This window comes from Drosophila obscura, unplaced genomic scaffold, assembly GCF_018151105.1.
Source record: "Drosophila obscura isolate BZ-5 IFL unplaced genomic scaffold, ASM1815110v1 contig_4, whole genome shotgun sequence".
NCBI classification, from domain to species: Eukaryota; Metazoa; Arthropoda; class Insecta; order Diptera; family Drosophilidae; genus Drosophila; species Drosophila obscura.
Genome location: NW_024542828.1, coordinates 5917663 through 5943894, shown reverse-complemented (window position 1 = coordinate 5943894; position 26232 = coordinate 5917663). Strand labels below are relative to the sequence as shown.

Here is a 26232-nt window from a genome sequence, read left to right as displayed (position 1 = left end):
AATTTGATATTCCGTTTAATATTACAAGCTAGTTAGGACTCTCAACACTTAACATACATTTTTTTCTAAAAGATGCATAAATTTTCCACAAGATTGGTCAACTTTGAGGACTCCTTGTTATTGGATTGCTTAGAAAACAAGGTTTTACACAAAAAAGGACAACGTAAAATAAATGCATACATTCAAATCAACCGTGTATCGATGACGATAGGTATAGGCCTGGCAGCACTGTGTAAAATTGCATAAACAAACCACAAAACTTTTACAAGATGATTCAAAACCAGTTACGCGCCACGCTGTGGATCTCTGGAAACGGTTGCTTGAGCACGTCTAAAGCAGACTAAACATCGGCTGCCGGTGGCCGTTGCAATTCAGTTCGTATCACGCTACGGCGCGAGGCAGCCGCCGCAGTAAATTGAGCAATCAATCGACACCCGTCGAGAGCCCGGGAAATATAAAGCCAAACTTGCCCATTTTCAAGCAATTGTAGATTTGCCAAATAGATTAACAACTCTACTGCAAATTCACTTGACACTATGACGAATTGCGGTTCATCCACGGACATCGGCGAGCATGCATCGTGTAAGTAATGGGCCCCCGCGCCGCCGAAGAAACTTTCTCTCTTGGCACTTGACGGTTTTGTTTGTTTTCGGCTTCGCTTGTGTAATCTTCGACTGGGTTTAAGCTTGTTTTTCGGTCTGCCGTTGTCTTTCCAGCGGCCAGTGGGAAAATGCATTCAGTGCAGACCTCCAAAAATGGGCATAACGATGTCGATGCGGAGCAATATCTGGAACACCTAATGAAGGACGGTAGCCAGGAGGGCGATAGCGAGTCCGAGTTGGAGCTGCCGCCATGGTACGATGAGCAGCTGTTCAAGCGGTACGTTAATTAGTTAGTCACACGCCAATGTTCTGTTCATGTAATTGTTTTTCATATAACTTTGTAATTTCTGACAACTGCAGCGCTCAAGGCTACTTTAGCACATATCGCTTTGTGATGAATGCGGGGATGCTGGCCGGACTCATTTCTGTTCTAGCCGTGCCATCCATACTCCGAGTACTTGCCTGCACGCGACAATCGTCGACTGCATTTACAGCTTATCGACGCTATGTGCGCACAATCTTTCACACCCAGGCCTGGTACAATAATTGCGTAGCGAACAGAAAGAGCAAATTCTGGACGAGTATCGCGGCTGTTAGGCAGGCCCATGCCCGCTCTAGTCATGCGTGTGCGAGGCGTGGAGCCGGGCAGATCACGCAGAAGGATCTGGCCCTGACACAGTTTGGATTCATTGGCTTCATAACCCTGGGAGCGCATCGCATACAGCTGTACGATAATGATTTCCTAGAGGCCACCACCCATATGTGGCGAGTCCTGGGCTATTTGCTGGGCATCAAGGATGAGTACAACATTTGCGGCCGGAATTGGGCAGAGTCAAAGGCCCGCCTGGATATTGTGATGCGAAAAGTATACGAGCCGGCGCTGGAGCAGACCAGTGACGAGTTTTACCGCATGACGGAAGCCCTTATCCATGGTCTGTGGCACGTCAACGCAATGCTCTCTGTGGACGCCAATATCTTCTTCGCCAAGCGACTGGCCTGCGTGAAGGGCTACGAGTACTACAGCTTCGACCATCGTGCCGGGGATCAGAGGGATGCACAGCAGAGATTGTACTACCGCGATTTGAAGCTATGGGATCGTCTGATCGTCGGCTATGGGCTGTTTATTGTCACCTTTTTGCACAAGTATGCCATTGTGCGGTGGTATCTGAACTTTCGCGTATGGCTGGTGGATCTGCTCACGTACTACTTGCCCTACATTGCCATTTGGAAGTTTGGCATCAAGTCCGCCTACGTGCGAATCTTTCGCAAAGGCAGCGAGGGCCAGGAGTTTAGTTTGGGCTTCAAAGATAATTAGTCATTTGTTGAAAAAACAAAACTCCAAATAATGAATAAAAAATAGAATAGCCACTGAGAAAAATACAAAATAGTCAAACAAACATTAAATTTATAAGTTTTTATTTCAAATGAAAAAAGAAGGGTGCTGGAGGGCCCCCAGATTGATGGTTGCCCAGTGCCTTGGTTAAGGGGGGGATTTGGCCCTGAATAGGTCGAGTTTGGTTTTAAAGTTGTTATTTGTTTGTATGCTTTTACAGTGGGACTCAGCCGAAAAGAGGTGGCAAAATTAAAAAATTATTTATGAACGCTTTGAATAAAATAAATGTACACATCTAATAGAAAATGTTCCAGAGCTTTAGCGAATCTAATTTTCGAGATAATTTTAGCTTAGAGATATGAGCACTCAAAGTTGAAAATGTAATGTACAAATATGTATTGAACCCTTTTTCACTTTATAATTTATCAAGCTGGGCCCACTGTGCCCATCTGCTGAGCTGCTGAGGACTTTCAATTCAACTCGGATTTCTCCGAGCTGAGCTCGAAGGTCAATCTACCAGCCAATGGCATGGGACATATGCACACAGCGAATGCCCAGGGATTCACAAACGAACTAATGCCGGCGGCCAATGCCGCCTCAGAACTGCTGCACATCGACTCCAATCTGAATCTAGCCGGCATGGACAGCCCCAATTTCTCGTATACCATGCCCAGCCGGCGCCCATGCCCAATATGCAGCGCAGCTCCCGCAGCTATAAGGTGAACAACGAGGATGATGCTTCAGTGACGTGCCACACCAATGGAGGATCGGACATTCCACAGAACCTGCTGGAGGCGATGACCTTAATGTAATCGAAGCTATCTAATTTAATATTAATGATATATTTGCAACGCCCTTTCCGCTCAGTAAATATGCATCTTTAATGCGCTTTTATTATGCTGAAACAGGTCATCTGCCCATTTGCATTGTTTGAATCATTTCTGCTACCAATAGTTGATACCAATAGTTAATTAGTACAGGAGAAAGTACGAAATTGGTGGGAAGAGTATTCCCATTTGATTGCATAGTTGGTGAGGGACATCTTATTATTGCTCATATGCCAACTTCATATAGATTACGAATATTGTAGTGACGAAATATTTATTTCTTATCCCACGGAGAGAGTATGGGGACTATCTACATTCGTAAAACATAGCATGAGCGGGCTTACAGGATCCGATATCTACTTGGCTAGGTGATTACATAGACAGTAAGTGGTAGATTTGAGCAACATTGGGTTCGTTGAGTAAATTCATTGAGGTTTATCCCGCGCAGACGTTACACCCGACCCGAAATTAGTGAGATTCATCGTGGCGACAGTGCTGGTGTTTGCTTCATCTCCGCTGGGCACGGCAGGCACCAATTCGTCCAGATTGTTTTTATTTAGCTGCATGTTCAGCTGCATCACCGCTTTGTTATGAAAAATGATTTTTTGCAGCAAGGTGCTGTACAAATCAAAAATCAAATCAGGCCCGAGTAACGCCCTTCGAATAGCCGAAAAGAGAATTGAAAACCCGCGTGCTCCCGCTTTTTGGTCGCTCATGCAGCATCTTGGTATTGTATAGTCTTTGCTAATAGGTAAATTATTAATAAATGCAGTCATAGTATAATTTTAGTCACAGGGGAATATAAAAATTGTGTGATATCTATTTTAGAGATTAATATTTACAGCTCATTAGCTTTGTTTTCAATGGATGTAGAACATCAATGAACAGTCTGTTTATTTCATCTCGTTTTTAGATTCTAAAAGTTTAATTCACGTTAATTTGAACTTCTCGCCCTACTGTTTTGCAGCCCTGATTAATTTTTCATCGGTATGTTTCTGGGGTATTTGTGGGCGCATACATTAAACGCAAAAATGAGTCGGGAGAGCACTCTTTCGACTCTCCAAAAATAATTCGTTGATATGTAGCAAATGTGTAGTTGCCGTGTAGTTACCATGTACAAAAATAAACATTTTTGTTGAGCATTTTTGATGAAATCTTATTTTATAAGCAATCGAATAAATGGGAGTCCTTAAAATAAGCTAGATTATAGAAAATTGATTCATCTATCTGATAAAACTATATGTTCAGTTGTTAAAGTCTTAGCTAGCCAGTAATATTAAACCGAATATCAAAATCGGAGAATATCAACGCATATTGTAGTGTCCTTCAGTATATTTATGGCATATTTTTAAAATGTTAAGGTATATTTTGGTATATTTCCGAGGGTCGTTTGATATATTTAGTCTATAATTCTGCGGTCACACTGGTCGAAGAAATGACTAATTTTTTATTTAGTTTTTTATTTAGTCTCCATGCCTAGCTAATTACACATTAAAACACTGCACAACAACAGTTAAATTACGTTGGCGACGCGAGCGGGATAAAAGAAATCGGCAAGATGAAGAGGCAATTCGCGAAGATAAAAATTGCAGCAGAAAATTTATCAAGGTAAGTTCAAAGGCCAGACACGATAGACAGAAGGGGGAAGGCAGAGGAGCGTCGCCGACGGCTACTTATGTAGATATGTGTGTGACACCTCTCCAGCCAAACAGCCTGCTAGCCAGCAGGTGTTGCCTCATCACAACAAACACCAATGTAACAACAAAAACCCGACTCCAATGCCAAAATAAAGCGTATACGCTGCACTTACGTCGTCGGCGATGTGGATGTTGTTGCCTTGCCTTGCCTCCAAGTGGGCGCGCTCATGTCAGCTGCTACTGATGACCTAACGGCATATTTCCATTCTTTTTTTCTTCTGTGCCCCCCCCAACAGATCAACAAAAGCAGACTGCAAAGATACAGAGCTAGAGACCATCGAGAAGCAGGTGGACCGCTATCGTGATACCATTGAGAAAATTGTGCGTAAATTGCCAGCTTTGAGCAGTGGGGGGAGCAGCAGCAGCAGCAATGGCCAGGTATCAACCGAGGAGCAGGACAAGCGGACCAAGAAGAACAGTCACTACAAGATTGCCCAGGCCCTGGATGAGTCCGCCAAGGAGTTGCCCAAGGATATGCCCCTGCAGAAGGTCTTGGCCAATTGTGGTTAGTTTCTGTTCCTACCCCACCCCCCCAAAGTGTGTGTTGTTGTTCTGTGATTGTGTGATAAGGGCGCCGCCGCCGGCGGGTGCACCGTGGTACGCATACAATTGTGATAATCGTCTGGCAAGCTCTGACAAGCGCATATGCAAAAGCAGAGAAATACTTATGGATGGATGATGACTGTGTCACAGGCTTGCGTGCTCCCCAGTTCCGATGGTGTTTGTGTCGCTCTTATTGTGTGTGTGTGTGTGTTTGCGGCCTCGCCTTGTCTGCGCTTGGCCTTGTGGCATTTACATTTCTTAATATTCAGCGTCGCTTTTTTGATATACACTCAAACTGCTCTGCTGTGCTGTGGCCTGCGCGTTTTTTAATCATTATAATAATTTGTATTATGACTGTTTTTGTTTTGCGCTGCTTTCGCTGTTGTTGTTTGCGGTTTAGCTATATCTATTTATATACAATTTTTTGTATTGCCTTTCGATTGGCTATAGAGTTATTTATCGTATATTGTATTTCGCCCCCGCTCCAGACGGCCGGCCGGCAGCCCCTCTTCCCAACCGATTTATCGTGCATTTCATTTAAATTTGTTACACAGCGCGCCCCGGTAAAAGTAAATGGCAATAATTATGTGGCTGGCCTGGCCAGAAAAAAGTAAAAGTTACGCCAGAGATTCATTCATACATCATCGTCATAATCGGACACAATCTGCTCTGCTCTTCATTTATTATATGCGGGTCGAACCTCTGCCCCCACCCCCTTCATTAGCTATTACTCATTTCGTTTGCTTATTTTTATTATGTGTGTATTTTGCATTCCACATATTTGCAGATGCGTGTGTGGGTGCGTCAATTGCAATTTAGTTGCAGTTGCAGCTGAAAAAGGAGCCAGCAACGAGACTCAGTTGCAGCTGCAACCCCTTATAGTGGTTCAAGTGCAATTTCTGGTTGTATAATGCACTGAAAGGGATACAGATGCACCTCAGCACACATCACACACATCACACACACCACACAGCCTTTGTTTTCCACATAAAGTTCATGATTAGACACGCACGTTCACATTCATACGTGTTTGGGTTGATGTGTGGTGTGGTGTGGTGTGGAGTAGAGTCCGTGCTTGGAACGCGATGGGAATTATTAGTGGTTTAATCAAGGGAAATCGATTCCACAGCGGTTCAAAGTGAATCAAGTTAATTTCCCATCGTAACATGACTGGTAACAGAGGTTTAGTGCCTGCCCTGCATGGCATTTATAAGCATTATCAGTTGGTAATCCATTTCAAGGTGATTTCACATTGAACAAATGTAATACTCTGACGTGAAATTAGCTAATTATAGAGGAGTAGATTTTTCCTTTAAATATCTTCAAGCTGAACAAAATCTTCAAGATTTACATTTCATGGATTTTTCTACACATTTTTCATGAATAACTAATGGGATAATCCATTTAATAACAATAATAATATATCAGAAAAATAAATTTTTAAACTAATATTCTTTCGATAAAGAGTTGCCTATAAGCAGTCCTGTGCTATGCCTTTATCAAATTCCTTATCAAAGCTCTTGCGAATAAAGGTTGATTGGCCCTCTACTCACACACTTTGACCCACTGTGCCGAGAGGCACCCTTTTGCAACTTTATTGTTAGCCACGATGCGCTTCAATTCAACTCAACTGCCGCTCATAGTCGCCGTCGCCATCGCCGTTGCCGTCTCGCTGCCTTACACACATAGGGGAACAGCACAAAGCGAATCCATCCTAAATGTTATACTCCAGTGCCGCTGTCGTCTTCGGTCTTCGGTCTACGGTCTCTGTGTCGACCCCTTTCCCTCTATAATGGGTTCGGTTCAGCTCCGGGTTGCTTGCCGCCGGGCCACTCAACACAATTATCACAATTTTGCTTACTCAGCTCGCTCGTCAACCTACGAGTATTCGCTGCCTGTCACCTCCCCCAAAATAGGTGGGGGCGGGGCGGTACCACAACTCCCCCACTGGCACTGGAACTGGGAAACCGGCATCGAGCACAGCACAGCACGCCAACGTCTTGGTCTTGGTCGGTGCTACCGCTCTGCGATAAGGTCTTAAATAAGCATTGACTTCCTCACTTGCGAACAAGCGACAGAGATGATGGCGGCGAGGCTCCCCATTTCCACTTACAGCACTCCACACCACACCACAACACACCGCACCACACCATTCCACTCCATTCGAACTTCGAAGTGGGAGCAGCTTTGCATCATCTAGCTAGCAGATTGTATTGTTGTAGTACTTACTTATATTTTCGTGGGTATTTCGCAATTGCAGGGGAGCTGGAGAAGACAATCGCCGAGTGCATCATCGAGAGCGAACTGGAGACGGAGACCAAGGTGGTGAGGCGTTTAAAAAACATCTTGGATAAGGAAATACAAGAGATCTCAACGTTAAAGCGTAATGTCTCGCGCACATTACAGGAATACACCTCACTGAAGCGCAGCCATGAGGTAAGTTTTATTTGTTTTCTTTCCGATCATAAATCTAACTCTCCATTAAATACGATTAACAACAAACACTCTTGGGTGCTGCTGCTGCTGCTGCGAGTGACAGAGAGAGAGAGAGAGAGATGAATAATGTTTTTTTTTGCCTCACTTTCCCAAGAGAGATGGCAATGAGAGATTGTTAAATTAATTAAGAAATTGACTATGGAAATAATAAGCAAGCAAAAGTTACCACTAAAGAGACTACTGGCTCGGTCGGTCGGTTTGTCGTTCGGTCAAGTGTTCGTTTGCCGACCGATCCACACTTTTCCATTCAAGAAATTGTCTCTGATTAACGAGGAACAAACCGCCGACCGGCACAAGAACATCAATATTATTTAAACAACTGCCGCCGGTAGTTGCCGCCATGCCGTCATGTGTATCTCAATCTCCACAAGGAGATCCGATTCGATCCGTCAGTGGTTGCACAGTGGGTTGATGGTTTATTGTTTGTAGAATTTGTAGAACATTTTAAGTGTACGGAAAATCATAAAAAAAAAAAAGTAAATTTCCACTTGATAATAGCTATTACCTATGAGAGTTCTCAGAATGAAGGAAGTGGTTGATAAGCGAACGACTAGAAAAAAACCTACCCGAAAGTACTTCGAAGAATAATCAAGGAAAGCAGCTACCACAGTGAAAGCTATGCAAGCAGATAGTTTTCTACCACTTCCCTCTAGGGTTCACTTGTCAATAAGTCATTTGAGCCTTATATTACTTTTCCTAAACCGTTTCTTGGTACCCATCCTTATAGACCCACCCTCGATCTCTTCTTTGTTTAAAAATTAAAAAAAAACCATTTATTTTTCATGACTACCTCTAATATATGTAGATCCACCCACAGCTAGGGGTGGTGTCTTCTCTTGCATAAATTTTGCATTTCCGATCCGTATCAGCATGGAACCACTGTACATGCATCAGCGGATGCCAAGACACAAGTCTGCGGCGCCCAAGAAGCAATCAATTTTTAATTTCAGTTTATTGTTGCTTTTGTTTAGAGCTCTCTTTCTCTCGTTCGTTCGTTTCGTTCTTTCTTTATCTCACGTCAGGTTCTATTGTTATTTGTTGTGCCATGCGTTTCATTCGACAAAAGTCGTCGTCCGCTTACGTACCTACATACATATATGTAGATGTTATGTATGTATAATGTTTATATGAATATTTGTCGCTTACGTTTTAATACTCTATCGAAGGGTATTATAATTAAGGCATAGATATTTTATTTATATATCTGTTGTCATTCGAATCAGAGAGTGTGTTTTCTTTTGCTTAAGGCAAATTTAAACAGTGACATTTTAGTGTATCTAAAAGTTCGTTTCCAAATTTTTCTGGCTGTTCAGCATTTTTATGATATGATTTTGATTGTTGTCGGGATCGTTTTCTTTTTCGTTATTGCCTTTATCGCGGACCATTGTGCCTCCGAATGGAAATGGGGTATAGGGGCAGTGGCTGGGGCAATAGAATGAGCTGAACGGCTTTTTGGTGTTCTGTTCCCATTTCTTGACATACGATTGGTTCTGCCTCTGCCTCTGCCCATTGGGTGGGAGGGAGCCTAATCGTACAAGACAAGTGTGGGTCCCCAAACGGTATAAATATTTTGCAGGCAACAGAAACAGCAACAGCAAAAAAAGAAAGAACTTACTTGACAAGTTCTACGTTTTTATTGTCATTGTTTTTGCTTGTTTTTTGTTTTTTGCTTTTTGCTTTCCGTTTAACTTTTCGAACAATCACGACGGACATATGCCATATATAGACGTAGCGTCGGGGATGACTAGTCCGGCTGTGTGTCCGTTGATGTATGTTGTCTGTTGTAGTCCGTTTAAGGTGTCGGAAGACGTTCATTGACATGCCTTGGCTGCCCCCAAGCAGTAGTGACATCATAATTGAAATTGAGGCGACACACACAATGGATGACCATTCGGATCAAAATGGACTTTCGTATCAGAATTATTTGATACGTTCCAAAGTTATTTACACAGCCACCCCGATAATCTTATCGGCTGTGGAAACAGCCCCATATATGTACTTATAAGAGGTGTACTATTGTTGCTAATCATCAACGTTGCTGCTTACACCCTACCCCACCCCCCCTACACTGCCTCTCTCTCTCTCTATCGTCTTCTGGGTTCTAATTGCATTCTCTGACATGGATCCACACAATACTCGACGCGTTGTTGGCTTTGCAAGTGTTAACTTTGGTGTCTGGAATGTGTGTTTTTGCTACTCGAACTACTTACTATAATCGTATGTGTATGTATGTATGCCATGCCCCAATGGAAATCCAACTCTCATGTAGGTCATCGAGAGGTTGAACATGGGGGCATGATGATGTGACTCACGGAGTCTCACGTTAGCTGTCACTGTAGCCGATGCTCTGAAGACAAGAGCAAAAATATTCATTATTAGATGAGTTCCATTGTTTATTTGTAGAGTTGGCTTTCAGTAGGGGGGGGGGCATAGCTATTTGTCACGTTTTCTGTTTTTTGTTTATTTATAGAATGATTATCACTGCAAAAAGTGTGATGAATGCATAAATTGCATACAGACACAGAAATCTAAAAATACCAAGGGAAAAGGAAATAAGTAATAGAGTATGCATAGATGCCAGCGGTTCACTCTCTTGCCTTTTAATTTTCCGCTCCATTTCGCACAAATCAATTGCTTTTCTTATCGTAGCCGCAACTGTTCCCGCCGTAAGCTTCTTTATGAGTCAGGGGGAGTGGATGGGTCAAAGCCACCTTAGTCAGTAGTCAGTGTTCCCGTATATGACAACATATGTTGCAATATCTGCCCTGCCCGTTCCCCTTTTTGTGTGTGTGGAAACAAAGACCATGATACGCGAAGCACACAAAAAACAGCTGGCATATTCGCGGTTGAGGTCGGGATCTATTTATACACGCCTCTCTGCATCTCTCCTCTTAGTCATAATACAGCGGTGGGGTTGGGTTGCATGCGAAACTATTTCCAGTTTTGTGGGTGTATGTGTGTGGGTGTGTGGCCCCTATAGATAAGATAATTTCGCGTACTTGAACTTTGGAGGCGCATGTGAGAGGGAATGTTCTGACGATTGCTCCGACGAGGGGCTTTGCTTATCAGAAAATAAGGAAAAAGAGCGTCACACCAAACAGTTAAACATTTCTTGAACTATTTCCCTTTCAGGCGGCCATACGTCTGGACGAGCCGGCGTCAAAGGTGAACCACATCAAGAGCCAGCAGGAGGAGAGCGAACTGAAGCTGGAGAAGGAGCGCGATGCATGGGCCGCACAGATGCTGGAGCTGATTGCCAAAGAGGATGAGATTGTCAACTGCATACGGGACTATGTGCTCAACCAAAGAAACTATCACGAGCGGGCGTTGCAGCATGTGAATGCCTCGCTGGCCCGCATCCAGGACACCATTCAGGCGACGGAGAAGTCACGCTTTGGCACCTCCCTCAAGGAGCATCTGACATCGACGCATCGTGAGATTTCCTACATTGTGGAGCTCTGCTGTTGCTGTCTGCTCGAGAATGGACTGGAGGAGGAGGGTCTGCTGCGTGTGGGCTGTGCCAGCACCAAGCTGCGACGCATGAAGCACGCTCTGGAGGCGCAGCATGTGAAGACACCGCTGCCGCTGGACTACCAGGATCCCCATGTCATTGGCTCCATACTCAAGCTCTATTTGCGCGAACTGCCCGAGCCGCTGCTCACGTACAACCTGTACAAGGACTTTATACGGATCGCAGAGCGTCACACCGAGAACGAGCGGAAGACAGAGATCAAGGCTATACTGGGGAAGCTGCCCAAGGAGAACTATGCCAATCTGCGCTACCTCACCCGCTTCCTGTCGCTCGTGCAGCAGCGTTCGGTGCACAATAAGATGAGCTCCCAGAACCTGGCGATTGTCATGTCGCCCAACATGCTGTGGCCCCGCATCGACAAGAGCAGCAATGCCCAGGCCGATTACATTGGGCAGGTGAACAGCTCCTCGGCAGCCAACATAATTGTGGAGCTGCTGATCAGCCAGTGGGATTACTTCTTCACCGGCGACGTGGAGTTCTATGTGACGCTGCAGCGGCAGAAGCTCTTCGTTGAGGGCAAGAGCAAATCGAATTCCTCCAACGAGAACCTGGACAAGCATGACAATGGTAAGTGGCATGCGCTAAGAGTAAGCAAAGCCTTTAACATATTGAACTATTCCCCTCACAGAGGTCATGGAGAGTCCCCGCTATGGCACGTTACGCCGCCAGAAACCGAATGCTCCTTCGCCGCCCAGCACAAATGGCAGCAGCACGATCATGACAACATCACAAACGCCCCAACGGCCGCATGCCAAGGAGCTGTTTCCGCAACAACAAACACCGCAAACGCAGCAGGAGAAGCCCGCCAAGCCGCCGCTGCCCAATTTGCCGCAGTTTCAGGTACCACCAGCCGTCGCCGTGAGCCTGCCAACGAACACACAGCTGGAGGCAATGCCGCCACCACCTGTGACGCCCGCCAAGCCAGTACCCATGACACGAACCCAGTTCTTTGGCCTGGACAATTTGCCATCGCCCACGTCGGATCGCAAGAGCACGGACAGCATTGGCAGCTTCAAGCTGAAGCCAGACTTACCACAGAAGCCGCTGCTGCCCAAGCGGCCGGCCGTGCTGGGCGTGGGACCAGCAGCAGCCCGGAACGATGGCAAGAGCGACGATGAGGGAGTCACCACGCCCACGCAGGCAACAATTGATAATGGCAATGGCAGTGTACGCTTTAAAACGGAGCATTTTCTTGAGAAACTGAAGCAGGAGAATTGTGATACAAATGGAACGAGGGAGGAGGCACCACCAACGGCCAAGGAGAACCATAACCATAACCATAACCATGAACAGAACTCGACTGCAGTCGAGCCTCAGCAGCAGCAGCAGCAGCAACAGCAGCCGGAAAACAAGCAGCCGCAGGACAAGGCAACGACTCCCGTTTCGCCCAACTCATTTCAAACGCCGAAAAGGCCAACGGTGCCAGCGCCGCCGCCTCCCACAAATCGCAAGCCATCCGAGTAGATAGGGCAGGCAGGCAGAGATGTGATGCTGCAGTGTGGGAGAGTGGGAGTCAGAGTCATTAGGTGTTACTGTTTACTCGTTAAGACTTGAACGCACAGTAATATATAATATACCATAATATACCATAATCTAAACTATACGATATAATTTATATACAATCAATCCTTGCGGCAACGTAAGCGAAAGAAGACCCTTGTGCATTATTAAGGAGAGATATCTGAGAAGCTCTTGTGTATTCTGCATTTGTATTTTTGCCTTGTCCATAAGCAATCTAATTTGTACGTGTTTAGCCATATAACTATATATATATATATATAATATCAAGCGATATCCATTTATATATATATATACATATACTGTATGTATGTATGTATAGTGTGTAGAGTGTAGGCCTCCCCATAACTCAATTGTCGAAATTTAATTTGAAATGTTAGCCCCCCAATCGTTGCTTTGGCTCTCGCGATTGTTAATCCTTGTTTGAAAGGTTGTGATACATCATCTGAATGGTTTGTGTTTCCTTAATTTTTGCATTTTTAATTTCATTTTGTTTCCATTTTGTTTTCTATTTTATTTTTTTTGCTCCAACGAAAGACAATTTCCATTGTGATTTTTTTTTTGGCTTAAATTTAAATTAAATTCAATGAAAAATGAAAAATGTAATTGCTTCCGATGTATTCATTTAAAAGTTATTCCAAAATTACATTTAAAACATTACTTAAAAGTTATGAAAACATTTCCTGAAAGTTATGAAAACTTTTGATCTATGAATGTACTATATAATTTGTATTCCTTTTTGCTTTATTAATTTGTAATGCAATTATTATTATTTTAATTTTATAATAAAATTATGTATGATGAATTGTTGTGTATATAAAATATACATTAAAAAGATAATGAATATGATTTTTAACTGAAAATTTTGTACAATTTTCGTCTCTGTTTTGTTATGGTTTCCTGTTATGTTGAATTCCCCGTGCCCCCCTCCCCCCATTGGCTTTAAAGTCCGGGTGAAATTGTAGCTCTAGTGTAGTAGGTATTTGGAATGTGAATTTGTGAAAACTTTTATGGATATGAAAAACTTTTTGATAAGTCACATACTTACCTCGGTGAAATTAAAAACAAATGATTGTAAATTCTTGAGAAAATTACATATATTTCTACTGCTTTACTGGACAGGTTTCTTTTTACATGGAGAGACCCCACTAATTGTGCCATATTGTGAAAATACCTGAAATACAAGAGTTATAAACAGCACCTATCAAATAAGGCTTGCTCCATCTATACCTTTGCTATATCCATCATATCTCTCAAGTCTTGCTATATTTTCACACGCTGCTGCAAAGGAACAACCAAATGAAGTGAGAGCTTACTAAAGAGAGAGTGCAATCAGACAACAGACCAAAATATACTCATATTCCATGATATTTGTAGAGTTTAGCAAGTTTGTACGATTTTGTGGATAGGTTAGTAAGTGGGAAAACAAAAAAATTAAATGTTGAAAACTACAAAATATATTCTGCTACCAATTAAAAATAAAAACATCCCAAAACTCCCATTTGGAGCACACAACTGTTGTGGTTTTATTTTATTTTATTTTATTTTAATCTACCAAAGTCATATAAAATACATAAATATTAGGTAATATTTTGTTAGCTAACTTAAGGAGCTATTGAGACAAATATCGTAGGCTGGAAGAGTTCCGGTGATCTCAAGGAAACGCAGCAGTACTTGCGAGTATTCTTTGCTCAGTGCTGTACCTACACCAGTGTCTACCAGCTGATCCGTTCTCGTCTCACTGGGCGTCTCCAGTTCCCGCACATAGTCCATAAAATTGTCCACATTGATGGGCATTTCTGCCTTGGGTTTGGGTGCGGCATTCGCTTGCAGCTTGCGATTGAATTCGCTGCGATAGTAGTCGTTGATCATGGACATCATGCCCTTGGAGTACCAATAGATGATGCCTATCAATAGCATACCCTGCACGAAGGGTCCGACCATTTTTTACGCTTTGTTTTAAACTTTTTTACTGAATATTTCCGACGATCTACATGCGATGGTCTTCGCGTAAGGTCTCCAGCCAATGGTTAATCATGTAGAACTGCTCCTTGATGTGGGGCCAGGCCAAAGTGACAATCAGCATAATTGTGTTGGCAAAAACAAATAGTTTCATCATCTCAAATGCTAAGTGGGGCAGAAAGGGCACTCATAGAATACTAATTATGATTATGAGTATAGGGTTAATTATGTACAGACCCTCCGGTGTGCGTAGATAGTCGCCGAACCCGGAATTCAAGTCCTTGTCCTCTTCCTCCTTCACTTCATGCTTATCCAGGACCTCTCGGAACTTGCCTTTGCCACCGCCCTCAGCCTTGTCCTTGCCGGGCTGTCCCTGGCCGTGTCCTTGCGCGTGTCCGTGACCCTTGCCGTGTCCGCTGTGCTTGTGCCTGCCGTAGCCCGTCGAAGTGTTGGCAAAGGCAGATTTCTTCGATTTCATTGCATCCACCTCAGAGCAGTTTGGGTCAGCCGCGAAGAGCTGCGATTCGGGTCGGTGCTATCGCGACAAATGCTGCTCCAGCAGTGACCATTTTTCTGCGGCTCATTCTGCGGCACGTTGGCTCTGTTGGCTGGCCATTCTATGGTTTCTATTTTATTGATTTGCGATTTCTGCTTGTCGCTGTGCCACGCAGGAGGATTGGGCACAGGGATGAGGCATGTGGCAGGTGGCAAATAGAAATATGCTGTCAGTGGAGCAATGCGCTTGGATGATATTCGGTGAGGCATGTGTGCCTATTATACATACATATGTGTGCCAGCTTAGTGGATGAATGTGTTTGGCGACAGTCTGTGGTGGTTGGTAGTGGGGTCGAACATTGGTTTGAAAATTATTTAGTTTTAGCGGAAAAAGAGATTAAGAAATAGAAATAGAATGAGGTCACTTTTAGGATATATTTAAGGTTTTATAAACGTTCCTCTAAAAAAATAATCTTAATAGATTTAACTTAATTTAATAGTCCTTGAATTTTAATTTATAAATTATGAATATTATACTATAAATATTCTAATAATGATTTAATTTTAGATTAAATTCTAAAAACGAGAAATGAAAACGCAAATAGAATGAGGTTTAGTTTTATAATATATTTAAGGTTTTATTAACGTTCCTTTGACAAAAGAAATCTATTGAGTTTCCTTGAATTTTATTTTCTTAATTATAGATATTATAATACATTTAAACTTAAATTAAACTCTTAAATTCGGTATTTTTGGATTCCTTACTTAAATTTTCTACGAAATATCTTTAAGGAGAGATCATAATTCAATGTTTTACCACATGAAATGTTTTTAATTTTTAATAGTTAATTTTTGCTTAGTTTTCTTTTCCATTGATATATGGTATATATATTTATATGCACAAAGCTCGTTTCAGTAGAACTTTTATCGAGTTAAATTCGCACGCTGCTGTTCATTATGTTGGCTATATGTAAATACTTGGCTAAAACACTTAACAAAACTAAACTAAAGTAACAATAAGCCCAAGGCTCATAAAATAATATTATGGCAACCGTTTCCAGCACGTTGCCGGCCCTTCTCTTGCATCGAAACCCCCTCCAGTGCTTGTGCCTGTTGGGGCGTAACCAGGCAACAGGTGCAAAGGCCACCCAGTATGACCAGCATGCAAAAGGCGGTCAAGGAGAGGGCTGTGCTGACCTCACGCAGCAGGATGAGCAGGCAGGCGGAGAGCTGCCATACCCTGGCCCAGGTGTGAGCGGAGAAGGCGAACTGGGTGCGGTGCTCTGACGCCACGAGTTCACCCATGCAGGCCAGGAGCATGGCTTGTCCACAGGAGACAGCTGCCTTGGGCAGCGTGCTAAGGAACAACCACACAGAGATCTCGTAGGCTTCAGGCATAGCCACATCATTGAAGAGCCAGCAGAGGCAGCCAACGCAACCGCCGAAGATGCAGATGCCTCCAGCCCATTGCCACTTGCGAGGGCCGTGGCGGAACGTCAGGTACATGGCCAAGAAGCAGCCCAAAATCTCAGCCAAGCCCATGGCCATGGTGTTCGGCAGCAGATGCTCCCTGCCGAAGGATCGAATGTTGAGCAGCAGACCCACGTGAACCACCAGAAATGCTGCAAGAGCCATGTGCACAGCCACCATGTGGATTGTGCTTCGGCTGTGCCCTCGCCAGAGGTCCAGCCAGCGGACAGGCGAAGACTGCGCCAGCATCCGCTCCCTGAGCAGCGCCAGCTGATGGGGCAAGTCCTTGGGGACGCTGAACCAGTGACCATTGATGCGGGTTGCCTCTAGCAGCATCTCCACAGCGGCATTGACGCCTGCCTGAGAATCCTTTGTGTGCTGGAGTATCCAGCGCGGCGAGTCTGGAGTCCATGGCAGCAGGAAAATAATCACCAGCAGGGGCAGCGAAATCTCCAAGTAAATATGCCGCCAGCTGTGGGCAAAGGAGGCCATTCCAGGCAGCAGGATCAAACCCAAGGCCCAGAAGGTATCGTAAAGAAGCAGCGCAGCCAGACGATGCTTGCCCGCTGTGATGTCGCTGACTGTGGAAGCAGAGGAATAATCATTAACCAGATCTCCTCCGATCTTCAAAGCACACTCACATATAGCCTCTCCCGAGGTAACCAGAAAGGAGCAGGCGATGGCCGCCAGACAGCGCAGGGCACAGTGCAGACTGAAATGATTCACCAGAACCGTCAGCAGGCCACATCCGAGGAGCGACCAGATGCCCGTCACATAGATCTGCCTCGGACTCAGGACAGGCAGCAGCTTGGTGGCCACCACGCCGCCCATGAAGAAGCCAAAGAGATGCCAATACTGCGACCAGGCCACAAAGATGTCGCTCAGGCAGGCCAAGTCGAACTCCATGACGAGGGAGTGGAAGCCAAGGGTGCTGTAGTGGAACTGGTGGCAGCGGTGCATGGCATAGCCCGAGTCTCCATAGCTGACCATCACATAGCAATGGTCCAGGGAGACGGAGCTGTTGTCAGCGCCCTCAATGGAGCTCGTGTTGCAGCTGTACTCCTCCTCCGGATAGATGTCGGGGGCTGTGAACAGGATGCTGGCCATGAACCAGGCGGCAGGTATCTGGCACAGGAACAGGATGAGCAGCGTGCGCAGTTGCCAGAGCCCAAAGTCGCCCAGCAGGTGGCCAATGACATCTGTAGCTGGAGGAGGCCCAGTCAGTATTGGCGTGGGCTGCTCATTCGCCTCCGGATCGGTGCAGGTGAAGATGTGTGCGTAGTGGCCCAGCACTTGGGGCGTGGGCGAGCAGCGGCGCACCTTTGGCGTGCAGCCATTATGGCTACATGGGTATAGCCCCGGCATCCTTAGTTAGCTTTGGGAATTTAGTTACCACGTCTTGAGAGCACCAACCCTCCAGCATGACTGCGACTTCGCTTAGCACCTCACTCGGACAGGTAAGCTCGAGGGCTCCGAATCTGTGCCGGCCTCCGATGTCGTCGCTAATCAAATCAAAGCGCAAATAAGTGCCAAAAATGTTCCTAAATAATGGTGCAAACATTTGAACTGGCCGGCGGCAGGGAACGATCTGTTTTGGCTGCACACAGCACCAGCACTGGGCAGCAGACTTTCCACACAGACTGTGTGTGGTGACAGCAGGTGATGTGATTGATGTGATTATGGCTAATCAATTGGTTAAGTCAATCAATGCATAAATTTAACCGGATTATAGTTAATGGAAAGATTTTTAAAGGATGGTTTATTGATAAATGAGGCTGGAGAAAATAATTGTACATACAATATATTAAATATATTAGTAAATCTAGAAAATATATCCTTGATAATCCATTTCTCTTTGGAATATGCACCACAGTGTCTGGCATGAGAGAACATCTCTGCTTATCCATTTACTCAAGTATTTGTCATACATATGTACATATATCATTCCCCTTTGGAAAAATTCGAAATGCCAGAGTGTCTGGTATAAGAGAGAATAACTCATAATTTAATCAAGAATTCGCCATGGCAGTATGTATATACTTATGGGATATCATGCACACATTTAAATACATACATATATCTGCTACGAGTATCTCAGTCTCCATTTCTTCAATGAGTTCGTTGATTAATTAATTTCTGAATGAACTCAAATATTGGTCATTCCCAGCAGAGAGGCTACAATATACATATATCACACACGAGTATCTTATCTGAGCCTCTTGTACAAACCATTGCCATTTCTTGAATGAACTCTGCTGTTGATCCGGAATAAATGGCGCTTTCTATATGCGAAAAACCTCCCAATTCTACATACTACAGAAGAAGATTGCAAGGCCAGAAGACTGGCCAATTTGTTGAATGAAATTGAAAATTTCAACTGCAACTGGAATGATCTCTGCCCCGTCCACAAATCGATATGTGATGTAATATTATATATTTTTGTGGGCAAGTGTTACGAGTATGTCTGCAATGGTTTACGTTTACTTTCGTTGGAAAATCGCATATATTCGCGCATTTTCCCGCACTTGCCATTTCATGGAAAACTTGTTTCTGGAGGACCAAAAGCAAAGCAAAGCGAAGCATTTCATTTAATTTTCTTTGCCAAAGCCAGTTGGTTGCAACGGCTGGTGGAAAGTGTGTGTCGCCCGAGTCAGTTGCAGTTGTGTCTTCCAAGTGCCCGCACCACAATGGAAAACGCTAAGGCGAAAAACCAAATGGATATCTACCACGATTCAGTGATCTTTATAACAGGTAAAAATGGCACACACAGATAACTCTCTCTCTCCTGCGATCACTCAAGCAAATTAATCGAATGATGCAGGAGCCACGGGCTTCGTCGGCAAGACACTGCTGGAAAAGCTGCTCTGGAGTTTTCCGCAAATCAAGCGAATCTACATGCTGATCCGCCCCAAGGGCGGTGTCTGCGTCAAGCAAAGATTCCAGGACTTTCTGCAGAATCGAATCTTCGAGCGACTGCGAACCGAACATCCGGAGAGACTAAGGAAAATCTTTCATTTCGCTGGCAATATTGAGGACGACAATTTTGGTATGTCTTTGGAGTGAAATTCACCTTAAACCACTTTGGCTTTACTGGGCTGCGGGCTGTGGGTTGGGGCGGGGCGTGGCTTCCATCAACAGGTTTAGCAGAGCCGGACAGAGTCAGGTTGTGCGGCGAGGTGAACATTATTTTCCACAGTGCGGCAACGGTAAGTCTCCATTTGGCAGAGCTGCCTCCAGAGCTGCCTCCAGAGCTGCCTCCAGAGCTGCTGCCCCAACTGACTTGAGTGTTTCGGCTTACAGGTGCGCTTCAATGAGTGCCTCAAGGTGGCGGCGCGTGTCAACTCCCAGGCGACCTACAATCTGCTGGAACTCTGCAGAGAAATGACACAGTTGAGGGTAAGCCAAGCCAAGGCTACAAATTGATTGATTGATTGATTAATTGATTGATCCCCACAGAGCTTTTTGTATGTTTCAACGGCCTACTGCAATCCGGGTCGCAAATATGTGGACGAGGAAGTGTATCCGACGCTGCCGCCCGTGGATTGGCGTCAGTTTCTCACTTGCACCAGGAAAATACCCGACGACTATCTCAATCAGCTGGCGGACTACATCAAGGGGCCGCATGTCAATACCTACACATTCACCAAGTCCATAGCCGAGCAGATTGTCAACGCGTACAAGGATGTGATTCCCATTGTGATTGTGCGACCCTCGATTGTGACGGCCGCCTATCGAGAGCCGTATCCCGGCTGGATAGATAACATTCAGGCCATCAGCGGCATCATGATGGAGATTGGCAAGGGCGGCATTAGCAGCATATTGGGCGACAAGGATATGATATGCGACATCATACCCGTGGACTTTGTGGTCAATGCGATGATTATGATGATCAACAAGGCAAAGTTGGGCAGGTATGTGGCTGGAAGAGGTTGGAAGAGGGTTTTCCATGGAACGATTAATGATTTTTTTGCGCATTAGTTTGAGCATCTGCAATGCCACATCGGGTGTGACAAATCCCATCACCTGGCAGCATTTGGGAGAGCTGACCATGAAGTGGTCCAGAATCTATCCCACCAAGCGTATGATTATGTTCCCCAACTTCAAGTATCGTCGCAGCGCCTCCAAGCATGAGCTGGCCGTCTGGATGCTGCACTTTGTTCCCGCCCTGCTGATGGATCTGCGCACACTGCTGCTGTCCCAAAAGCGGCGAATGGTCACGCCCATAGCCAAGAAGTTTCGCCAGGCCTGTCTGGCAGGTAAATCTTATTCAAAAACAAAATATATACCCAAGAAATTCCATACTGAAATTGGATTTCCATTCAGGCAGTTTCTTTTCGCTGAATGAATGGATCTTCAAGAACAAAAGTCGCTATTACTTCAAGGAACAAATTGAGAATGGCACTTTTCCGATGCTCTACTGGAACCTGGAAGATCTCGACTACGATGACTATGTGCGACGCCACATGATTGGCATTAACAAATATTTGCATCGGGAAAACTTCACAGTGGACTCCAATAAACTTATGGTAACAAAGTGAGTGCCCCAGACAAATATTTATACGCTCTGACTGTATGAGTAATGCTCTGCTTCCTGCTCTGCGTTTACAGGGTCTACTGGGTCTGGATATTTCTTCATTTGTGTTTTTACATGTTGCTTATCTACGTCATATTTTAGTCAAATTAATAAGGAAATGAGTACGAGTTTATGTTTGTAATAACTGAATAACAATTCACTTAACCTAATCACAGAAGAATGTTGTTTCATTTGCTGAATAATACAGCCAGCTATATGCCAAACAGAAGCTGGCAATCAAAAAAGCATATCCAAATCCACAATCTAGAATTTACAGTCTACAATCGTGTATTATTGACATCCGACTCAATGGTCCACACTGGTGCATTCAGCGGCGATTGCTCCTTCTTGTCGCACTGCTCCACTGCCTGTGGCGGCACAACAGGAGCCACACTAGTCCTGGGCGTTAAGAGCAGACTGGTGCAGATGCCACCCAGAATGCTGAACACACAGTACGAGGTCAGCGACATGGCCGTATCGATTTTCCTGAGCACATTGAAGAACGGAGCCGACAGCAGCCACACGCGCGCCCAGGTGACGACAGAGAAGACATAGAGCTGTTTTTTATTGGCCGGCATCAGCTCGTTCATGCAGGCAAGTATCATGGACTGGGCACAGGAGACAGCCGCCTTGGGTATGGTGGCAATGATCATCCACAAGCTGACCTTGAGATCAGCATCCACTAAGGCAGGAAATACGGTTTAAAAATTGGATTCGAGTGGAGAGTTCCGTGTATATTTACTCTGATCGGCATTGGTAAAGATCCAGCCAAGGCAGCCCAGGATTCCGGCAAGTATATTGAACAGTCCGGCACATTGCCACTTCCATTTGTTGTGTTTGAGTGTGAAATGTAAGGCCAGGAAGCAGCCAATGATCTCAGAGAATCCTGTGGCGAGAAGGAGCATTAATATCAGATTACAGTCATAGCCGGAGCTGCCTTACCCATTGCAATGGTATTCGGAACGAGATAGTCCCTGCCAAAGGATCGTATATTCAGCAGCATACCCATAAAGTTGATCACAAAGAAAGCCAGCGCCAGATGAGCGGCAATCATGTGGGTCCTGGCCCGCCTTCCCACCCACAGCTCCTTCCAGGGAGCCGGCGGCGGTTGGGCCTTGAGTCGCTCGCTGAGATGCTCCAACTGCTGCCGAAAGTCGGGTGGTATTTTGAAGGTGCGATCGTTGATCGCGGCACCCTCACGCACGATCTGTTCCACATTGTCGATGGAGAAACGATCGACGGCATGTCGGAGCAGCCAGCGGGGAGAATCGGGAGTCCAGTAGAGCAGGACGATTAGCATGATGGTGGGAAAGGTGATGCCCACATAGATCAGGGACCAACTATTGAAGAACGAGGAAAGGCCGGGCAACAGAATCACACCCACAGACCAGAAGGTGTCGTACAGGATGATGGCACCAATGCGATGCATTCCCGCAGTGATATCCGCAACTGGGGGAAGAGCAATTGTACATAGATCGTTCCAGGGCATTGGATAGATACAACTTACATATAGCCTGGCCAGCGGTGAACATGACGGCACAGCAGACAGCCGAGAGACACCGAAAGGCGCAGTGCAGACTGAAATCCCTGGCATATCCAGTGACGACGCCGCACACAATCTGTGCCACAGCGCCCACGCAGTAGGTGCTCCTCGGACTTATGCCCAGCATCATCTTTGTGCCCAGGACACCGCCCACGAGCACACCAAACAGATGCCAGTACTGTGTCCATGCCACGAAGATGTCTCTCAGGCAAACCAGATTGAACTGCATGATCAGGGAGTCGAAGCTGGACACGTACGAGAACCGCTCGCATTCACTTCTACTGCCTGTGGCCTCATCCAGCACATAGCACTGATTATCCGAGATGGTGTAGTTGGAGCTGCTGCTGCTGCTGCCCTCCAGGTAGCTGGTGTCGCAGGTGAACTCCGAGCCGGGATACAGCTCGGGGCCGGTGAATATGATGCAGGCCATGAACCAGGCGGCAGGAATCTTGCACAGAAATATGATGAGGATCGTTCTCAGCTGCCAGATGCCAAAGTCCCCCACCACATCGCCAATGACATCGCTGCCTGGTGGTGGTGGTGCTGCTGCTGCTGGTGCAGCAGGAGGTGTGACTGCTCTCATCCTCTTGGCAGAATCACTTTCAATCTCATTCGAATGGGAGTGGGACATCTGCGGACTGGGCGCAGTGGGACGTCCGGCTCGTATGGCCGGTAGGTTAACCATTGCTGCAGTGGCTCCTCGCTAGTGGAACATTCTGTGAATAGGGAGAGAGTTGCAAAACATTTGTTAGCTGCTTTGCTGAGCATATTTCTCCAGCTGTTTATTTATTCTTTTTCTTCGAATATTGCAACACCCCTCGCTTCGCAGTACTCCCCCTTCTGGCTCACTCAATTGATATAAATTGAAAGCGGCTTACAGCTGAAATCACTTGACTTGAGCAAAAGCATTGAATGTCACGCGGAATTGTTGAAATGCCGGGCTGCGGTTACTGTTTATTTGATTGATTTTCATTATTACAAGGATGGCTGTAAGTTATTTATTCATCTATATATGTATATCGATTTTTGTTATATTAAGGTGCACCATATTCACGATCCACTGAAGTTACTTTGCGAATTTTTATTAAAATATAATTGAAAGCCTGCCGAGGTTTAAATACCCTTCTAACTTTTATCACTGCAGCCAGAATAAAGCGTCACCCCCCATAAAGAATGGGACGTGTGCATTGAATATAATGTTCCCTACAATGTGATGAGCAGACTGGGATCAAACTTAAGTGAATTATTTAAAATTCTATTATTTAGCTAGATTTATTTCTAACACTATTACCTGACCATTATTTTTACATTAAGCAGTGAAGTTTTTCCAATTAAAATGGAGGAATATATGTATTTATGTGTAATCACGTTACAAACATTTTACCTAGATTGGTATACTCTCTGAGAGGGTACACAAAAGAACAGTTATGCTGTGGATATGCACTCTCACGACTTTGCTTGCATTTCAGCTGACCAGAGAACCAGTTATGCTGTGGGCGCGCTCTCACGGACTTGGTACTCATAGGAGATAAGAGAGCAGCATGAACAGACATGTCGTGGGCTTTTGTAATGTCCTCTCTCTTCTGTTGGACTTTTGCCCTTGACGCGCTTCTCCCTTTTAATTTCTTCTACATACATTCACACATATGTACATATGTACATACATGTACGTATGTATGGATGCTCTTGTTTTTGCCTTGCACTGATTTGATATCGTATCCATAAATCACGCACCTCATCAAACACTATAGTTCGTATCGGTATCGGTTGATTAAAGGCAGATAATGAGTGTTGTTCCACTGCATTATCTGTATGTTTGTAATGCACAAACATTGCCAAGATTTCGCAGTCATACGATTGATCTGTTAATTGGCTAGATCTTCGCTTGTCAACTCTCTGTTTGATCAGCTTTATTGACCGCACTCTTTATGCTTCCATTCCGCAGGTGCTAATTTGTTATTGTCTGGCATAGAAGTTGCCCCACCTCCAGGCCAGAGCCAACCAGCCCAGACCAAGCGGCACATTTGTTTGTCCAGGTCCTATTGGTTGTGCAAATATTTTAGCTTCACATTTTCCCGGCAATGCTAATTATTGGAAACTGGTCTGGTCTCTCGCTGGATTTGAATATATGAATTTCCTATTTGATACGATCCATGGAATGGATACGAAGGCGAAGGCAGGTCGTGCCATTAGTTGAATGACTTGTTATGGAATCCAAATGCAAATTAATTGTTGGCCACAGAGCGAACACAACTGAACTGCATGTACCAGGAAGGCGTAATAGATGATAGATTATGGTCAAGATTTTGACAAGATAATGAATAACCAAACTATTTATTCATTTTAATCGAATGTACTCTAATTAATTATGGAACTATGGTGAGTTTTCTTTTAGATATTTTCCATACACATACAAATGTTCCTGTCCTATTACTGACCTTTATCAACTGGAACTTTGGCAAACTCTTGATATCAGCGATCATAAAATAATTTGCAGGCCACAAAACATTCAAACAAACATTCCTGCTATGAGTTTGAATATTCTTTCGTTCGCGATACACTTTGTGGAAATATTTCTTGTCTGTTTGATTATTTGATTGCATACAAATTAATATAAATAAATTAAGCGACAATAAATATTGTGTGCGTGCGGTTAGAATTCGGGTATATAAGGCAGCTTTCCAATTTGCACGTCGCGCCGCCGATTTCCTCTTGGGGAGCGAACGCGTCTCAATCGGTTGAGAATCAAATGGCAACTGACGCCAGTATCGCCGCCATGGGGGCCTCAGAGACAGTCCCGATTGTGGGGCCACACTTACAGACAGAGAGACCCAGGGCGTTAATTTTCTAAATGAATTTACTTTAATAATAAAAACCTATTAACAGAGTTCAATAATTTTTGTTTTTAGGAAATTTTTATTCGGTTTTTGTGGTCTTGTTTAGTGTGTACAGCTTTTGTACAAATTTAATATATTGTGTTCCTCTTTTAAAGTCTAAACAATTGTGGTCATGGGTTACATGTCACTTCCGCCACTTGTTTGCACATTTAATATTTAATTTTATTGAATGGCAGTCTAATCGATAAAGTGTCGTCTCTCAGTGCTCTTTACGATATTGGTTTGGTTTCTGTTTGGGTTTAGCAATCAAGTGTGCATTATCTTGGCGCGACAACGTAAGAGCGGGGGACTCGTCTCTCTCTAGTGCTCCATTAAAGGGGTTATGGCTTAGGGGCCGTAATAATAAGTTTTTTACTTTATGTTATCAGCTTGTTTGCCGGTGGGTACAAGTACTTGCTATCCAATACAACTTGTTCTGGCCCTCTCTCTGCGGATTTCTATTTTAATCTTTATTGTCTGTTTTGCTGTTTTAATTTATTTTTTCTGCAATGACACATCGATTGTTTGGTTCTTTCTTTAGTTGCGATTGACCTACATTAATTTGTGTGCTCTTAAATGCAGCCATACACCTGATTATTGCGTTTTGAATACTCTTAGTGAAGCTTTTCTCTGCTACAGGATGTGCTATGTGCCAGCGATCATCATTTGATTATCATAATTTTGTTGCTTAAATTAGTTTAATTTGTTATAAATCGTCTCACATCGATTGCTAATTGAGTTCATACCTTTTGTAGCGAGCCAAGC

General features: G+C 44.5%; 7 protein-coding genes across 8 annotated transcripts; 3 read left to right on the top strand and 4 right to left on the bottom strand.

Annotated features, from left to right (window-relative positions):
- The first annotated feature begins 219 nt into the window (after window positions 1-219).
- LOC111065745 lies at window positions 220-1989 on the top strand. Its single transcript, XM_022354127.2, has 3 exons — window positions 220-582; window positions 717-879; window positions 963-1989. The coding sequence occupies exons 1-3, from the start codon at window positions 537-539 to the stop codon at window positions 1915-1917; spliced, it is 1164 nt and encodes a 387-aa protein (XP_022209819.2). The 5' UTR covers window positions 220-536; the 3' UTR covers window positions 1918-1989.
- A 2187-nt stretch (window positions 1990-4176) lies between these two features.
- LOC111065810 (rho GTPase-activating protein 92B) lies at window positions 4177-14063 on the top strand. Its single transcript, XM_022354232.2, has 5 exons — window positions 4177-4370; window positions 4696-4964; window positions 7263-7438; window positions 10631-11597; window positions 11659-14063. The coding sequence occupies exons 1-5, from the start codon at window positions 4321-4323 to the stop codon at window positions 12492-12494; spliced, it is 2298 nt and encodes a 765-aa protein (XP_022209924.2). The 5' UTR covers window positions 4177-4320; the 3' UTR covers window positions 12495-14063.
- A 20-nt stretch (window positions 14064-14083) lies between these two features.
- Window positions 14084-14492, bottom strand: LOC111065805. Its single transcript, XM_022354227.2, has one exon. The coding sequence runs from the start codon at window positions 14490-14492 to the stop codon at window positions 14148-14150; it is 345 nt and encodes a 114-aa protein (XP_022209919.2). The 3' UTR covers window positions 14084-14147.
- A 46-nt stretch (window positions 14493-14538) lies between these two features.
- LOC111065804 lies at window positions 14539-15079 on the bottom strand. The gene is made up of 2 exons (XM_022354226.2): window positions 14748-15079; window positions 14539-14675 (listed from the first exon to the last, which is right to left on the bottom strand). The coding sequence occupies exons 1-2, from the start codon at window positions 14986-14988 to the stop codon at window positions 14539-14541; spliced, it is 378 nt and encodes a 125-aa protein (XP_022209918.2). The 5' UTR covers window positions 14989-15079.
- An 830-nt stretch (window positions 15080-15909) lies between these two features.
- LOC111065817 (solute carrier family 22 member 20) lies at window positions 15910-17890 on the bottom strand. Its single transcript, XM_022354240.2, has 2 exons — window positions 17117-17890; window positions 15910-17056 (listed from the first exon to the last, which is right to left on the bottom strand). The coding sequence occupies exons 1-2, from the start codon at window positions 17838-17840 to the stop codon at window positions 16035-16037; spliced, it is 1746 nt and encodes a 581-aa protein (XP_022209932.2). The 5' UTR covers window positions 17841-17890; the 3' UTR covers window positions 15910-16034.
- A 1225-nt stretch (window positions 17891-19115) lies between these two features.
- Window positions 19116-21217, top strand: LOC111065824 (putative fatty acyl-CoA reductase CG5065). The gene is made up of 8 exons (XM_022354249.2): window positions 19116-19226; window positions 19297-19521; window positions 19614-19681; window positions 19776-19871; window positions 19932-20386; window positions 20454-20731; window positions 20799-21009; window positions 21084-21217. Exons 1-8 carry the CDS (start codon window positions 19163-19165, stop codon window positions 21148-21150), a joined length of 1464 nt encoding a protein of 487 aa, XP_022209941.1. The 5' UTR covers window positions 19116-19162; the 3' UTR covers window positions 21151-21217.
- Window positions 21088-25343, bottom strand: LOC111065823 (solute carrier family 22 member 13). Of its 2 annotated transcripts, none has more exons than XM_022354248.2 (5): window positions 25030-25343; window positions 22556-23307; window positions 21991-22497; window positions 21791-21934; window positions 21088-21730 (listed from the first exon to the last, which is right to left on the bottom strand). In XM_022354248.2, the coding sequence occupies exons 2-5, from the start codon at window positions 23274-23276 to the stop codon at window positions 21327-21329; spliced, it is 1776 nt and encodes a 591-aa protein (XP_022209940.2). In that variant the 5' UTR covers window positions 23277-23307; window positions 25030-25343; the 3' UTR covers window positions 21088-21326. The 2 variants fall into 2 exon arrangements, with proteins under 2 accessions (XP_022209940.2, XP_022209939.2); XM_022354247.2 differs by lacking the exon at window positions 25030-25343 and adding an exon at window positions 23470-23615.
- Between the last annotated feature and the right edge of the window lie 889 nt (window positions 25344-26232).